Source organism: Thunnus thynnus, chromosome 11, assembly GCF_963924715.1.
Source record: "Thunnus thynnus chromosome 11, fThuThy2.1, whole genome shotgun sequence".
Taxonomy (NCBI): domain Eukaryota; kingdom Metazoa; phylum Chordata; class Actinopteri; order Scombriformes; family Scombridae; genus Thunnus; species Thunnus thynnus.
The window spans coordinates 604,842-623,656 of NC_089527.1; the positions used below are offsets into that span (position 1 = coordinate 604,842).

The 18,815-nt window shown below is 36.5% G+C and overlaps 1 protein-coding gene across 4 annotated transcripts in view; it reads right to left on the reverse strand.

The window, feature by feature from the left end:
* gtdc1 (glycosyltransferase-like domain containing 1) overlaps window positions 1–16,712 on the reverse strand; it is a 56,266-nt gene extending 39,554 nt beyond the window's left edge. For 2 of the 4 annotated variants that reach the window (XM_067602723.1, XM_067602720.1), the window contains exons 1-3: window positions 16,444–16,620; window positions 7,987–8,177; window positions 4,620–4,787 (exon numbers count right to left, since the gene is read on the reverse strand). In XM_067602723.1, the coding sequence (XP_067458824.1) occupies window positions 4,620–4,787; window positions 7,987–8,177; window positions 16,444–16,608 (524 nt within the window). In that variant the 5' untranslated portion in view covers window positions 16,609–16,620. The other 2 variants (XM_067602721.1, XM_067602722.1) reach the window with 2 other exon arrangements.
* Between the last annotated feature and the right edge of the window lie 2,103 nt (window positions 16,713–18,815).

An 18,815-nucleotide genomic window follows, 5' to 3' on the forward strand; every position in this document is an offset into this window, starting at 1 on the left:
CTGATTTAAGGGTTTGATCACTTCCAGTTGTAACCAAAGCAGCAGCACCAGTCGCCTACAGGCTGAACATGAATAAACGTCACACAGTGAACTGATGGCTGCCTGAAAACATGCAGCGCAGCTACAGACACACGTAACATCAGCTGGATGCAGCCGGCGATCACTTACACTCAGCAGCACCTCGTCCTGCTGCTGGGTAAAACTTAAACTGGTTTAAACTGGTTTAAACTTAAACTGGGTAAAACTTAAACTGGTTTAAACTTAAACTGGTTTAAACTTAAACTGGGTAAAACTTAAACTGGTTTAAACCGGTTTAAACTTAAACTGGTTTAAACTTAAACTGGTTTAAACTTAAACTGGGTAAAACTTAAACTGGTTTAAACTTAAACTGGTTTAAACTTAAACTGGGTAAAACTAAACTGGTTTAAACTGGTTTAAACTTAAACTGGGTAAAACTTAAACTGGTTTAAACTTAAACTGGTTTAAACTTAAACTGGGTAAAACTTAAACTGGTTTAAACTGGTTTAAACTTAAACTGGTTTAAACTTAAACTGGGTAAAACTTAAACTGGTTTAAACTTAAACTGGTTTAAACTTAAACTGGTTTAAACTTAAACTGGGTAAAACTTAAACTGGGTAAAACTTAAACTGGTTTAAACTTAAACTAGGTAAGACTTAAACTGGTTTAAACTTAAACTGGGTAAGACTTAAACTGGTTTAAACTTAAACTGGGTAAAACTTAAACTGGTTTAAACCGGTTTAAACTTAAACCGGTTTAAACTGGGTAAAACTAAACTGGTTTAAACTGGTTTAAACTTAAACTGGGTAAAACTTAAACTGGTTTAAACTTAAACTGGGTAAAACTTAAACTGGTTTAAACTTAAACTGGGTAAAACTTAAACTGGTTTAAACTTAAACTGGGTAAGACTTAAACTGGTTTAAACTTAAACTGGGTAAAACTTACACTGGTTTAAACCGGTTTAAACTTAAACCGGTTTAAACTGGGTAAAACTAAACTGGTTTAAACTGGTTTAAACTTAAACTGGGTAAAACTTAAACTGGTTTAAACTTAAACTGGGTAAGACTTAAACTGGTTTAAACTTAAACTGGGTAAAACTTAAACTGGTTTAAACTTAAACTTGGTAAAACTTAAACTGGTTTAAACTTAAACTGGGTAAGACTTAAACTGGTTTAAACTTAAACTGGGTAAAACTTAAACTGGTTTAAACTGGTTTAAACTTAAACTGGGTAAAACTTAAACTGGTTTAAACTTAAACTGGGTAAGACTTAAACTGGGTAAAACTTAAACTGGTTTAAACTGGTTTAAACTTAAACTGGGTAAAACTTAAACTGGTTTAAACTTAAACTGGGTAAGACTTAAACTGGGTAAAACTTAAACTGGTTTAAACTGGTTTAAACTTAAACTGGGTAAAACTTAAACTGGGTAAAACTTAAACTGGGTAAGACTTAAACTGGGTAAAACTTAAACTGGTTTAAACTGGTTTAAACTTCAACTGGGTAAAACTTAAACTGGTTTAAACTTAAACTGGTTTAAACTTAAACTGGGTAAAACCTAAACTGGTTTAAACTTAAACTGGTTTACACTTAAACTGGTTTAAACTTAAACTGGTTTAAACTTAAACTGGGTAAAACTTAAACTGGTTTAAACTTAAACTGGGTAAACCTTAAACTGGTTTAAACCGGTTTAAACTTAAACCGGTTTAAACCGGTTTAAACTTAAACCGGTTTAAACTTAAACTGGTTTAAACTTAAACTGGTTAAAAGTTAAACTGGTTTAAACTTAAACTGGTTTAAACTTAAACCGGTTTAAACTTCAACTGGTTAAAACTTCAACTGGTTAAAACTTAAACTGGTTTAAAGTTAAACTGGTTAAAACTTAAACTGGTTAAAACTTAAACTGGTTAAAAGTTGAACTGGTTAAAACTTAAACTGGTTTAAACTTAAACTGGTTAAAACTTAAACTGGTTTAAACTTAAACTGGTTAAAACTTAAACTGGTTAAAAGTTGAACTGGTTAAAACTTAAACTGGTTTAAACTTAAACTGGTTAAAACTTAAACTGGTTTAAACTTAAACTGGTTAAAACTTAAACTGGTTTAAACTTAAACTGGTTAAAAATTAAACTGGTTAAAAGTTGAACTGGTTAAAAATTAAACTGGTTTAAACTTAAACTGGGTAAAACTTAAACTGGTTTAAACTTAAACTGGTTAAAAGTTAAGCTGGTTAAAAGTTAAACTGGTTAAAAGTTAAGCTGGTTAAAAGTTAAACTGGTTAAGCGTTAAACTGGTTTAAAAGTTAAACTGGTTAAAAGTTAAACTGGTTAAAAGTTAAACTGGTTTAAAAGTTAAACTGGTTTAAAAGTTAAACTGGTTAAACGTTGAACTGGTTAAAAGTTAAACTGGTTTAAAAGTTAAACTGGTTAAAAGTTAAGCTGGTTAAAACTTAAACTGGTTAAAAGTTGAACTGGTTAAAAGTTAAACTGGTTAAAAGTTGAACTGGTTAAAAGTTAAACTGGTTAAACGTTGAACTGGTTAAAAGTTAAACTGGTTTAAAAGTTAAACTGGTTAAAAGTTAAACTGGTTAAAAGTTAAACTGGTTTAAAGTTAAACTGGTTAAAAGTTAAACTGGTTAAAAGTTAAACTGGTTTAAAAGTTAAACTGGTTAAAAGTTAAACTGGTTAAAACTTAAACTGGTTAAATGTTGAACTGGTTAAAAGTTAAACTGGTTGAAAGTTAAACTGGTTAAAAGTTAAACTGGTTAAAAGTTGAACTGGTTAAAAGTTAAACTGGTTAAAAGTTAAGCTGGTTAAAAGTTGAACTGGTTAAAAGTTGAACTGGTTAAAAGTTAAACTGGTTAAAAGTTAAACTGGTTAAATGTTGAACTGGTTAAAAGTTAAACTGGTTGAAAGTTAAACTGGTTAAACGTTGAACTGGTTAAAAGTTAAACTGGTTTAAAAGTTAAACTGGTTAAAAGTTGAACTGGTTAAAAGTTAAACTGGTTAAACGTTGAACTGGTTAAAAGTTAAACTGGTTTAAAAGTTAAACTGGTTAAAAGTTGAACTGGTTAAAAGTTGAACTGGTTAAAAGTTGAACTGGTTAAAAGTTAAACTGGTTTAAAAGTTAAACTGGTTAAAAGTTAAACTGGTTAAAAGTTAAACTGGTTAAAAGTTAAACTGGTTTAAAGTTAAACTGGTTAAAAGTTAAACTGGTTAAAAGTTGAACTGGTTAAAAGTAAAACTGGTTAAAAGTTGAACTGGTTAAAAGTTAAACTGGTTAAATGTTGAACTGGTTAAAAGTTAAACTGGTTTAAAAGTTAAACTGGTTAAAAGTTAAACTGGTTAAAAGTTAAACTGGTTAAAAGTTAAACTGGTTTAAAGTTAAACTGGTTAAAAGTTAAACTGGTTTAAAAGTTAAACTGGTTAAAACTTAAACTGGTTAAAACTTAAACTGGTTAAATGTTGAACTGGTTAAAAGTTAAACTGGTTGAAAGTTAAACTGGTTAAAAGTTAAACTGGTTAAAAGTTGAACTGGTTAAAAGTTAAACTGGTTAAACGTTGAACTGGTTGAAAGTTGAACTGGTTGAAAGTTAAACTGGTTAAAAGTTGAACTGGTTCAAAGTTAAACTGGTTAAAAGTTAAACTGGTTTAAAAGTTAAACTGGTTAAAAGTTAAACTGGTTAAAAGTTGAACTGGTTAAAACTTAAACTGGTTAAAAGTTAAACTGGTTTAAAAGTTAAGCTGGTTAAAAGTTAAGCTGGTTAAAACTTAAACTGGTTAAAAGTTGAACTGGTTAAAAGTTAAACTGGTTAAAAGTTGAACTGGTTAAAAGTTAAACTGGTTAAAAGTTAAACTGGTTAAAACTTAAGCTGGTTAAAAGTTGAACTGGTTAAAAGTTGAACTGGTTAAAAGTTGAACACACAACTTGCAGTGTCCAGATCTATCTGTACTTACATCTTGCTGACATATAAATAAATCTGTTTTCGAGTCCTCAGCTGGGAGGCCTGTTTATCTTCCAGCACACAGATCAAACATGTAAACATCATTAGAAACAGTAGATTACATGTCAATAACATACAGCCCATGTGTAAAGTGCATTAAGGAACGTGTTGTTCTCTCCACTCGCCATGCTGCTGTCAGAGTCGCACACCTGAAACTGAAAGTGGAGGAGTCCAAGCTAATGTCTGGAGGGGTGACGGAGGGCTGAACCAAGTGTGAAGTAGGACAGGGGTCGTTTCATTAGAAGCGGACAGACTTTTAAAGGACCCAAATGATAAAAATCAGGATTGTTAATTGTACATGAGGTACGCTCTGCCTGTATCTGGTGAAAAAAAGCTTGTTTTCTTTTAACGTGACATCTGCAGGAAGTGTTGAGCGGTAACGACAGCAGATTAACGCTGATCAATGACTGCTGCAGTCAGTGACATGAAATAAACTTTATATGAAGTTAACATGACAACATGGAGGACGAGTTGAACAACTGCACACAGGCGCAGATGAGATATAACATATAAAAACTACAGACCTGATTCACTCTGCAGGTCTATGAAGGCATGAAACGCTGCTTAAAGAGAATTTACAGTACATAAAATAAAAGCCTGTTTACCATGAGAGGACTTGGTTGTATCCATACTGGAAGTCCCTCTCCTGGTCTTTGCGGACCGGATAAACCAGCTGGTTCTCGTGGAAGTACAAGACCTTCTTCAGACGGGCCAGGTCCGGTCTGAGAGCCACCAGCTCACAAAGGTTCAGAACGGAGCTGCAGAACAAAACTCTGCAGGAAACAGACACGAAGCCGACAGAAGGAAAATATAATAATAATAATAATAATAATAATAATAATAATAATAATATATAATATAATATAATATAATATAATATAATATAATAGGAGAGCAGGAGGACAACAAACACACAATAACATGATGATGAGCTCATCTCAACAGTCTGAACTAAATCTCAACACAAAAACACTCACGAGATAATAAACACATTCTGTTGAAATCATCAATATTATTTCTATTATTTTCGCTTTTTTCTTCTTCTACTATTTTCCTTTGATCTTATTTATTTATACTATTGTCTTCATTATTTAATTTCATATTATTTTGTTTTTATTTACTCTCCACAGTCCTACTGACGGCTTTATTACTTATGTTCTGATATGTAACGATGCCTGTACAGTCTCAGTTCTCCTGAGCTTTCACTCATCATCTCAGGTCTTCATCAGTAAACGGTCAGTGTTCAGATGATGATGTGAGTTTAAAGTGTATTGAGAGCGGTGCAGCACAGCCTCCTCATTGTTTAACTAGCGTCTCCCTGATGGCAGCAGTTTGTATTGTGATCCAGGACCTGGGGGGGGTCAGCCTGTCTAACTGTAGTCTTCTCAGACAGCATCACTGTCACTGCTGTGTGGACCAGTCTGTTTATTTGTGGAGATCGTGTAACGTAATATTCTCTCTATCACAGCACCATCAAATATCATCACTACTCTCTGTCCAACCGCACAGGAAGTAGAGTCTCTGTCGGATCCTCGTGCACACAGAGTTCACGTGGACGTTCCACGACAGATTACAGTCAATATGTTCACAAGTATCTGTAAGAATGAACCTGGCTAATACCTGCCTTACGGACCAGTACTGGACTGTTTTCTTAGTGTTTACAATGAGATGAAGGTCGTCTCACCACTGTACAAGCTGTTTCACCTCCAAACTAAAGAAAATCATCAGAAACCTGACAGTGAAAGTGCGGGATGCTGCTTGTCCAGTCATTGGTGTATAATGTCAACAGAACAGGACTCACACATCCACGAGGAACATCTGTTAATGACTTTAGACTCAGATCACGTCTGGTTCACTCAGAAATGAGCCAAACCACCTGATGATGATAAACAGGTTAACAGTCGTCTGTCTGAGCTTCAATCACTGTTTCTCTTCTTGTTCCTACAGCTGGATGTTTGTAGCTATGTGCTGTATATATTAGGGATGTGCAGAGAGCCCAGTATTTGTATCTGTATTTGTTGAGCAGTGTTTCCTCTATAAATGAACAGGAGAACCAGAATCTCCGCCAGGCCCAAAAAAAAATTTTGATGCCGAAAACAACGCAAAATATCCATTAATTCTGAAATCAACAGTGAGCCTCTGTACAGCTGTTCTGAAACTAGAGTAACCTCCGTGTTATGTGTGGCGTAGTGGGTTGACTGAGAGACAGCAGAGGAAAAGGTTAGCAGGAAGTTGTCAGTGTGTCAGTTAATGTACAGCACAGACTGCAGTGTGTCAGTTAATGTGCAGCACAGACTGCAGTGTGTCAGTTAATGTGCAGCACAGACTGCAGTGTGTCAGTTAATGTGCAGCACAGACTGCAGCGTGTCAGTTAATGTGCAGCACAGACTGCAGCGTGTCAGTTAATGTGCAGCACAGACTGCAGTGTGTCAGTTAATGTACAGCACAGACTGCAGTGTGTCAGTTAATGTGCAGCACAGACTGCAGTGTGTCAGTTAATGTGCAGCACAGACTGCAGTGTGTCAGTTAATGTACAGTACAGACTGCAGTGTGTCAGTTAATGTGCAGCACAGACTGCAGTGTGTCAGTTAATGTGCAGCACAGACTGCAGTGTGTCAGTTACTAAATGCTGCAAGACCAAGAAAAGTCTTGTCTGTTGTTTCCCAACTGCTGGAAAAGTGAAAGAGGTTAGCTCCAAAGTTAGCAACAATGTGTTAGTCTAACCTGAAGACACTAATCAGAGAAATGTGTAGCTGCTGAGTCCATATATATATATATACACACACACACACACACACACACATATATATATATGTACACACAAATATATGTGTATGTATACATATATACACATATATACATATATATGTACACACACACACACACACACACACACACACACACACACACACACATATATATATATGTACACACAAATATATGTGTATGTATACATATATACACATATATACATATATATATACACACACACACACACACACACATATATATATATGTACACACAAATATATGTGTATGTATACATATATACACATATACACACACACACACACACACATATATATATATATATATATATATATATATATATAAGAATCATAATCATACACTGGAGAAATTTGAGTGTGTTTGTATTACATGTCACTTTGCTTGGGTCTGCTAAAGTCTTCATCTTTTAAAAAAATACTCTCTGGAGGAGATCAAGAAATAAGGGTGTAAAATGACTAGAATAACTTATAAAAAATAAAAGGCCAGAAGACAACTTGGCAATAATGGTGTAAAATGATTCCCAATACTTATATAAAAATTGGATATAATCAGGTAGAATTGAATATGCCAGTACATATCCTCAAACAGCTCAAAACCTGTTTTGAAGAGTTTTGACCAACAACGAGTGACGGAGATAAAAGTAACATAATAATTGGTCAAAAATTAGGGAGGGTGGATGATAAGGTGTGACCAATGCTGACCCAAGGGAATAAAAACAATGCCCCAAAGAAAAACCCTTTGGAGCCATTTGGTTCGTTGTAAAAGTGCTGATTGCTCCCCTTTTTTGCCGGCATTAAAGAACTCTTTGCTGCTTGGACCTCTGACTCCCTTTTTATTTTCAAAAGAGAGTTTTTTGCTCTGGTACATTTTTCTGCAACAATTTGATACAAAAAAAAATAAATAAATAAAAATAAAAAAAAAATATATATATATATATACACACACATATACACATACATACACATGTGTGTATATGTATATACGTATATATGTATACACACACATATATATGTGTATGTATACATATATATACACCTATGTGTGTAACACATGTGTGTGTGTGTATATATATATATATATATATATATATATATATATATATATATATATGTGTGTGTGTGTATATATATTATAGCATGCACTATATTAGCATTACTTGATTGTTCCCTGTGTGAGTCTCACCTGTATGAGGGGCAGGTGGGGATGGTCTGGCTTAAGTGCAGCGCCGCCGTCCTCGCCCTCCAGTGCCATTTCTTGGCGGGCAGCGTGAAGGTGCAGCAGCCGCTCAGGTGGGTCTTCAGCAGGTCGATCAGCTGTTTGTGAGATCCGCCGTAAAACGCCTCCACCAGCAGAACGCTGGGAGACGAACCACTCTGACAGAGAGAGGACATCACTCATTATTGATTAGCTTCTCTTTGTATGTTTATTCCTTTATGTCGAGTTTATTTTGATCTGTGCAACATAAAGAAAGTGATATAATTAATGTTTTAATGATTGCTGATTGATTATTTGCTACATAAGATCCATTAATGTAAATTTGAGGAAATGAAATGGTTCAGTGGGCCATGTCTATAAACTGATTACTGTTATTAAATAGTCTGATGTGATTGAAAAGCTCTTCTTGTCATACAGATGTGATTGGAAACAGGACTGGGACAATTAATTATTGATTGGACATTATAGTATGTTTTAAAGAAATATACCAAAAACTGTACAGCTTCAAGTTTCTCAAACATGGATATTTATTAATTAATTTTGTTGAAAATGTTTGGATTGCGGAGGGCTTGCAGATGAATCAATAATCATTATTGTTCCAGTAATAATTGATACTGTGATGAACAGAAAGCAGCTTGTGTGTCTGACAGATGTCCGTTCACTTCCTGTTGTTGACATTTGAACAAACGTCAGAGTGAAAACATCATTTATGGATTCAAATAAACTTCATTTTACTACAGTTTCATGCTGCCAACAATAATTACTTTGCAGCAAATAGATCAACACTAAATGCATCAATGATCAGTTTATGAAGTGTTTTTAGATCAGATGTATTGATCCCCAGGTGACTGTTGGTTTGCAATCTATCACATCGATTAAGTGATAGGAAATCAGAGAGTAAAGTGAATATTTTGGAGCAAAGTGAAGACGTCAGCGAGGCTTCAGAGACACCGACGCACCGAATGATTCATCAGCTACTCCAGAAAATAATCAGCACATTGATAATGAAAATAATCTTGCAGCTCTACACTGGATGTTACATCTGAATTTAACATTTAACAGATTTAACTAATGATGATGAACTATTAGATATGAAGAATAAGTCTGTGTGATGATGTATTTAAATACTTAAATGCATCTCAGCACCTGCTTTTCACCAAAACTGAAAGTGGCACAGAACTCATTAAATAAACCATATTCATATGTCTGTAATTGTTTCCACGACACAAATCTCTAAATGTCTTTCAGAGTCAGGAATCACATTTACTCAGTGTTTTATTTTATATTCATGATTTACATACATGGAGTCTAAAAATCCTGAATCAGCCAATAAAAAGCCGCTGAGCTTCCAAACGTCGCGTCTCTCAGTGTGCAGATGGAGAAAAGGAGCAGAAAGTAACTTAGCGCAGCAGTAATGTCGTCTATTTGCAGCACAATGCGGCCTGCTGGAGACGCAGCGTGTCCATTATGATGTGAGGCGTTTACACAGCGAGGAGCAGGAAGTGGACGGCTTACAGCATTAAGACACGACGACGAGTCCCCGAGCTTTCTGTCCTTCCACTGAATTCCCTCCCAGTGATTTCCAGTCCACCCTCCATCTTCCTCTTCCATTTAGCTGCCCACAATGGGACCTAATGTCTGTGCAGCACTCAGCGCTCGCCCACAGACTGCTCAATCAGTCAATATCAGTAATGCTACTCATATCTGGAGAAGGAAATGAGCTGTGCAATCTGCTTCTTCTTTCTTTCTCTTCTCAGTGGCAGGGAGGCAGATACAGCGCTGCTGGTTCAGCAGAGGTTAAATGCAAATGTTTCAAAAATAAAAATCTGATTGGAAACAGACACATAATGTCGCCTATTGTGCTAAAATGGTCCAATCTATTTCCTGAATGCCGTCAAAATAATGTGAAATATGAAAATGTGAAAAGCGTCCGGGGGGGGGGGGACGAACGGAGATTCTTCGATTAACTCGCTGGCTTTCGACCTTTTTGGCCTTTAAAATGAAGAAAAGTCGTCTGGTTTGAGGTTTCAGGCCTCAGACGCTCTTCATCTGGAGGTCCTGACCCCGAGCACGTACACCACTGCATCAATATTCATTATTATTCATTCATTCATGTGTAATCATTTCAGATCAATATATTTATCAGTTCACATGTTCACAAGAATAATAAACCATAATAACAAATATCACGCACCCCCCCGAAGCCAGGAAATAAACAGCTACAAAATACAAAATACAACAAAAAAATGGAAAAATAAAAGTCATGAAGCTTAAAAAAAAAAAGTCAACAAATTAAAAAATACGACAAACGCAGAGAAACAAAAACAATCAAAGAATAAAAGTTAGCAGATATGAACATTAATAAAATAAAAACTGCAACAATTAAATTTAACAAAAGAAAAATAAAAGTGAAAAAACAGAAATAAAACTATTTAAAAATATCAAATAATTTGATGAAGATAAAAGTCAGAATGATCAAATTTAATAAAAAACGGAATAAAAAATGAAAGTGAACAAAATAAATTAGAAAAACAGAAAAATGAAGTTTGACAGAAGAACATCAAACATCTTTATCTGGAGATACAAATCTACAAATAAGACAAAAAAGGATCAAATGTGATGATGAAAATCAGTCGAGATGAAGAAAAGAATTTAACTGAACGAAAAAAATCAACTAATATAAAAACAAGTCGATAGAAGGATGAATGACTGAATAAATCCAGAAATAAACAGGACGACAGTCGAACGTTATGATGAAAGTCGGCCGACGCAGCAATAAAAGCTTTGGATTGAGGAGAGAAAGACAGGCGGCAGAGAAGATGTCGAGAAAAGAGGAAAGAAGAGTAAAAATGGAAATCTGAGTGAAACGAGTGTAAAGTGGACTGAACAGCGACTGTGAGTGCTGACAGGAAATCGATCATTCCACCTTAAAGTCAAAGAGTCCCTGTGAACCACGGCGGGGGATTCCAGCCTCGCAGACTCATCTCACCTAGACACCTTTCCTCGCCCACTGCTTCAAACATGGAAGGCTGCCGACACACATGAAACAAAGGGTTAATGTCATCGATTTCCCCCTCGCAGGGAATCCCCCTGTGCAGCGAGGGATTAATAACAGCTGAACGCAGCCGCTGCCACTCATCTCAATACCGGGCTGAGGAGGCTGAGTCAGCGCGCACAGCGAGCTGGAAAATCTGCCTCTCAGAATATTGGAAATGTTTTTCTGCTTCTTCATGTTTCACTGTGTTTGTTGTGAAGCTGTGGGCGCCACGGTGACATCACCACCCTTTACATCAGCTTCAATCAATCACTCTTTCATCTGCACATCAAGAACCGTTCATATCATCAATAAGTTAGTCTGAGTGGATATCTGACACATTTACAGTCTTCTCAGCATCACATTCCCTCTTTGTGTTTCAGCTGCACTGGAATATATATATATATATATATATACACACACATATATATATATACACACATATGTATTTAATTTAATTTACTGGTGAACATAATATCAGTTATGATGCATAAACAGGTGCAAGAAACTGTTTCCTCCATCCTCTCAATTCCCCGACAGCAACCAGCTGACAGTTTCAGGTGCTTCTCTGCGTTGTTCCAGGAAGAGGCAGCAGCGCATTTAAAAGCTTTTTTGACTAATGCTGTTGTAACTGTGGGGACCGACGTCTGCAGAACGTCTGAGAGCAGGTTTTTACACATGTATGTACACAGATAAGGTACCAGCCTGACGAGCAGCTGACAGTGAAGTACCAGATACAGCCAGTATTAAACATAAAGCCCAACATAAAGTGAGCAGATCACTGTGCTCTAAAAAAGTAAACAAGCTGCCAAAATCAGGTGTTTCCCTGCCTGGAGAGCAATCAGAATGACAAGTTCTGATCAATAATAGTATCTAAATATCTGTATGTTGTGACCATTTCAGTTTCAAGCCTTTGAGCAGTTGAGATCTTAGAAAGATGAGATGGTAACTGTGCCATATGAAAGTAGCATGAACGTGTCTGCATTTAACACAAACTGACGCTGAGTCAAACAGGTCTGAACATCAGAGACAGACTGAGTGTCTGAACTACTGAGAGACATGAACAGCAGATAACTGAACGCAGCACTCCATGAATGATCACAAACATTATTTACATATCTGGAGAACAGCAGTGGTCCCAGTATGGAGCCCAGGGGCACACCCTCAGATACAGGAAGACCAGCTAACAGCATGTGTATCCGTCAAGGTCACATGGTCTCCTGTATTCTCTATGGTGCGTTCTGTGTGTGGTTTGTTTGCTTTGTACTGTTTGTTGTTGTTGTGCTGCTGTATGTTTTTTGTTGGGGATTACAGATGCAAAACTAGCTTCAAGCTAACTCTGGTGCAGTGCATCTTCAATGTTTCAAACTGCACACTGTCCCAGTCAATCAATCAATCAATCAATCAAATCAATAAAAAGAGCTGCTCAATATTTCTTACAGTCCAGCGCTTCAATAATGTCATTCACACTTTAATAGCAGCAGTTATTGTTCACTAACTAATAAACACATCATTTAGAGATCAGTCTGTAGTTATTAACATCAGTGGATATTAAACATACAGTAACAAGAAGAGTGTTATTAGCTTCAGATCAACTTTTAAACACAGTTTTGTCCTCCATCACTTCCATTATGAAGGATCTTCTAATGGTCAGACTGACCAGGAGGAATGATTACAGCGTTAATGTTCATTTGACTGACTGACTGTTGCTTTAATGACTGGAAACAAAGACACAAGTGGATGTTTTAAAGCACACAGAGGTTTATAATGAACGGTAGAGCTGTCTGTGCAGTAGAGAGCCGCCATACTGTTTGTTATAAAACTGATCATCAAGCAGCCAAGTTTCACTAATGGTTTCCTGTTATGTGGTGTCACGTAGAAGTTTGTCTTCATGTTGATCTGCTGTGATTCTGACAGAACTGAACTCATCATCAAGACTGACTGAAGTACTCCAGAGTACTCTGGAGTACTCTGGAGTACTCTGGAGTACTCTGAAGTACTTGTCATTTCCATATTGTGACTCTTTTCTTCTGTTTAAAGCGTAAAGAAGACAGTGAGGATTTTATATATTTCATATTTTCTGTATAGTTATGACAGTTGAATTAATATGAATATCTAATTAAAGCAGATTTCACAAATTGTAAAAATACATTTTATTTATAATTATTTTGTGATAACTGATTTCATATCCTATTTAAAAAACATTAAATATTAAAAACATATTATTTGTTCATTAGTTAATATTTGTTAAATGTGAATATTTTAAACTGAAGATCTTCACCATCTTTGTGAAACATTGATCCACTTTTCACCATTTTCTGGACCAAACAACTGATCAATTAATCAGGAAAATAATTAACAGGTGAATTGATCATGAAAATAATTGTTAGTTGCAGCTCTAATGTATTTATTTACCTTTGTGTCACTGCAACATCACAGTTGGTTTTATTCTCAGGACATAAAGAGAGAAAATATTGTTTTAAAAGGAGTAAATAAAGTAAACAAAGATGACGACAGACTGCAGTAAATAAAGACGACGTCAGATGAAACATCAGTTATAAACATCCTGTTTCTCTGATTCACTGATTAACATCAGTTAGACTGTGATTAACTCATCATCACTGATGTCACACATGTTCACACCTGCAACTATTATTATTATTATTATTACCGATCCATCCTGTCCTCTAATACAACTGATTGATTACTATTAAAATCCTAAAAAGATTCAGTTTAGTTTGGAATCATTTTTGCTGATAAATTACTTCAAACAGTTACTAAATTATCCAAATGGCTGCTGTTGATTGGCTAATCAATGAATTGACTAATAGTTTTACATCTGTTGATATTAATATGCACTTTGGTATTTTGTCTGCAGCTGGAGACGAGGCTTTAGTATTTTTAAAAAGTTAAATGTTGTGTTTAATGTACAAACACACGTGTGAGCTGCCGAGACGGGACGGTGAGACACACTCGTTCATGTCACCAGGACTGCATGGCTCCGCCCACTGCGGCGCACGACAAGTCACTAACAAACCAAACCGCCGCACTCCAGGAAAAAAAAACGTGCTCTGCGTCGCCATGGAAACAGGGCCCATTGTGACGTCACAATGTGTCTTCTTCACTTCTTTTAATCAATGGATTGTTTGGTTTCCAACGTGACGTCTTACAGTCTATCAGATCAATATCTGGATAATTCATTGATCTAAAGATATTGGCAGAGATGCTCAGATCAGAGCCTGTTGATATTGATCATATGAAACTGATCAAGTATCAGCCAGACGTGTACAATCCACCATAAAACCTGTTGTGTTGCTACGGAGCGATGATCCACTTCCTGCTGCAGCCATCAGTCCGCTGATCAGCAGCTGCTTTGATAATCAATCAATCATTTGCTGGATCAATGTTTTCTTGCCCTCACATCAGCGTACGTTTAATATTTCAGGTTTTTGAGGTGCCGACGTCACTGATGAGTTACAGATCAAATGATAAACGCGTTCAGATATGAAAACTCTGAAGTCTAAATGACTGTGATGAGAAGTCAGAACTGCTGCGAGTTTTCTCTCCGAGATGCTGAAACAAGTCGAGCCTCAAAAACCAGAGAAATGTGCTTCATATTGTTTTATGTAGTTTCAATTTAAAACATGAGTCATATTCTGCGATCCTGTTCTGAATGTCATGCTGCAGGTTTAATATCATCGTACTGAGCTCCACGATGTTTCTGCTCCAGACTTCAGAGGAGCATCTTCACGTTACTGCAGATATTACATCTATTCATTATTCATGTATTAATCATCTTTGCAGCTCTGCAATGAAATATTATGTTGGAGATCTGAAGTAAAAGAACACATTATTATATTTACTGTATTATCATCATTACTGATGTATAAATGCAGAAGCAGCATTTCAACGTGTAACTGAGACTTTTCTCCGTTATTTTCTCGATTATCGAGACTTTTTGTCTCTAAACATTTAAAAATGTCCGTCTGTGTTTCCAGCTGACGTCTTCTGATGTCCAACAACCCCAAAAATATTCCATTTATGATGATATAAAGCAGAGAAGAGCTGAAGAACCTGAGACACTAGTGTCTGTGATTGATAAATGATTCATTAGTGATCAATAGAGATTCATGTTCTCACTCTTGTTGTATGAACAAATATTTAAATTCAGAGCTTTTACATGTAAATTTTTTTTTAATTGTAATTGTTGGTGAGTTAATCAGCAACTGTTCTTTCAAACATCTCTGACTGGAAATTAAGATTTTCAGGTTTTTTACTGTTAGTTTGACTAAATAAGACATCTGAAGACGTTACATTAGATTCTAGGATGTTGTTATTGGTATATTTATGTTTTAATGACCAAATGATCAATCATGACAATAATCCAAACATTAATCAATAATCAAAATAGTTGCAGTTCTCCTCTCAAGTGAAGGACTTGAGTCTTTGTCACCACTGAGAGAACAGTGTAATTACAGCGTCACTGGGAACCATCACTTCTATTTTATTGTGCTTATTGGTTTTTGTGTCTTTTCATGATAGATTGTTTATCTGCCTCGTCTGTCACAGCTTTATGGGATAAATACAGTCCTCTATTTACATATCCAAAGCTATCTATTCATATACACACATTTCCTCAGGTACTTTACTTCACTACCCAGAGCATCCACATTTCATTTTGTCCTTCTACTCTACACTTCAAATGGAAATATTGCAGTTTTACATCATTTCATTCATCTGATAGCTGAAGTTATTTTACAGATTTACTCTGAAGTCATCTTGGAGCAATAGTTAGGCTTGTTTAGACACTGTGTCGACAATCATCAAAATATAACATCTAATTACATTTAAGGCAACATAAGACTAACTCTGGCAGAAGGAAATACGTTAAAACAATTCCAGCAATAAAATTAATGGAGAGATAATTGTGATGAGTGTGGTGCAGTAAAAAGTACAATATTCCTCTCTGAAATGTAGTAGAGAGGCAGAAATTGGTAGGAAGTTGTGTAAAAGTGAAATAATTAAGCACAGACGTAAGTTAACTCAATACTGTGTTTAAGTAGAAAGCTTCTGTTTAATCGCCTCATGTTCCTCCGAAGAGACCAAACTCTGCAGCTCAGCAGTTAACTCAGTTAGCCACAGTTAGCTCTGTTAGCCTCAGTTAGCTCAGTTAGCTCTGTTAGCCTCAGTTAGCTCTGTCAGCCACAGTTAACTCAGTTAGCCACAGTTAGCTCAGTTAGCCACAGTTAGCTCTGTTAGCCTCAGTTAGCTCTGTCAGCCACAGTTAACTCAGATAGCCACAGTTAGCTCTGTTAGCCTCAGTTAGCTAAGTTAGCTCTGTTATCTAAGTTAGCCTCAAATAGCTCAGTTGCCGGTGGCTAACGGCTAACCAGCGCTCCTCCCGGTGAAAACAGCCCCCCTCCTCCCGGTTCCCCGCCGGTAACAGCGTTCCGGAAGACCGGAGCACCTCCTCGGCTGTTCCCGGCAGGAACACGGTTATCTATGACCGCAGGAGGACGAACAGCGGCCCGAGTGCCCTCACAGGGTTGGCTCATTCCCCTATAGCGGCTCACTCACCTCCGACTGCATCTGCCCGGCGCCAAGCGGCAGTTGACGTACGAGCCGTGCGTCATCACGTCGGCTGTAGGGCCGGGCCTCGCGCGCAGTTCTGGCCTCCAAACAATATAAAATATAGTTTATAAAAATAATAATAAAACTTATACGAGTGTAGTTATATCACAACGACCTCATTTAGTACAAATGAAGAATAAACACTTTTTATTTAGCTTTGTTTTGTTTGTTCAGCTGTAGTGGTACTGGTAGTATAATCTACAGATGGGTGACAAATTAAAGGAAAAACCGGTCCAGGTCTGAATGTTTGACCCCTACAGTGAAGGGGTCTGGGGGCTCTGTTATGCTGTGGGGGTCATTTTGCTGGCATGGTTTGGGTCCACTTGTCCCCTTAGAGGAAGGGTCACTGCTAATCAATACAAAATAGTTGTGACTGATCAGCTTTATCCTATGATGAAACATTTCATCAGTCTCAGTATTAGCCGTATTAGCAGTGGTTTCAGTATTAGCTGTATTAGCAGTAGTCTCAGTGTTAGCAGTATTAGCAGTAGTCTCAGTATTAGCCATATTAGCAGTAGTCTCAGTATTAGCCATATTAGCAGTAGTCTCAGTGTTAGCAGTATTAGCAGTAGTCTCAGTGCTAGAAGTATTAGCAGTAGTCTCAGGATTAGCGGTAGTAGTATTAGCCGTATTAGCGGTAGTCTCAGTATCAGCAGTAGTAGTATTAGCCCTATTAGCAGTAATCTCAGTATTAGTAGTAGTCTCAGTGTTAGCAGTATTAGCAGTCGTCTCAGTGCTAGCAGTATTAGCAGTAGTCTCAGTATTAGCCGTATTAGCAGTAGTCTCAGTATTAGCAGTAGTCTAAGTATTAGCAGTATTAGCAGTCGTCTCAGTGCTAGCAGTATTAGCAGTAGTCTCAGTATTAGCCGTGTTAGCAGTAGTCTCAGTATTAGCAGTAGTCTCAGTATTAGCTGCATTAGCAATAGTCTCAGTATTACTGTTGTTTGTTCATACAAAATAAGAAACAGGAAGTTTCTTCCTTCAGAGGAACTGTGAAGTGTTCAGTGATCTGATTGTAAACACAGCACAGTGATATTTTCAGTGTATGAACATGAATACTGTGTGCAGGATAAACTCTTCACCTGTTTTTATTAGCATTCATTAATCCAGTTCTGCAGTTCACGGTCAGTTTAAGTCTCCAGTCAGTGTTTTAATACTTCAAAGAGCCTGAAATAATGTTTGTGTAAAGTCTGAGTGTGAGAAGGTCAAAGTTTCACCACAAACACAGAGCTGAGAGTGTTTACACTGGTGTTACTACTGCAGCGTCACTGCTGATCAATAAACTTTAAACGTTTTACTGCAACTGAAGCCAAGGAAGACATTTCAAAGCATCTCCAGAAGAAAAGCAGTGTTTGTTTTCAAAGTTTCTCTGAGCTCACCTTAAATCTCAGTTTAACAACTGGATGTACCTGCAGGATTTTGATGTCACAACTAGGAGCATTGGAGTCAATCGTGCTGCAGTATGCAAATTATACAAGTGTGATGAGGAAACTTGAAGCCTCCAGTGCACAAACTGTGCTAACAGGGCAGACATCTTTATCAAGTCACATTAAACTCAGAGAAATATTGTGACAACAGTCAGACTCAGCGTGAGTCAATCAACATCCACACAGCAGACATCAAAACTACTGTAAGTCTTCAAAAATTATTAATGGAGCAATAATTTCCAAAATGACCACCAGCACACTTATTAGAGGACCTGAGTTTATAGACTGAGACCAGAATGAAAACGATTAATTACTCTGCAGTGTTTCTGCAGAGACGTTGAATCTCTTTGAATGGGACTCCAGTTCCCACAGTACAGCCACAGTTAATACATAAAAAACTCATAATATGTGTTTTATATACAGTATATACTGTATATATATATATATAATTTATTTATCAGGGACAATGCACAATACATTTATTCTATCAGATATAGATCAAAGCTAATTTAGCAGCTGTCATCTGTGTTACTACAGCTGTAATGAATATTACACATCACTATATTAATCCTACATATACAATACATCAACGACTTTCAACTTAATATGTTGTAATTTTGAGTAAATATCCTAATTTTGATTTACCATGAGTATTTTTAGTTCTATCATCTATGTTATTGGTATTTCAACAGTTCTATGACGCT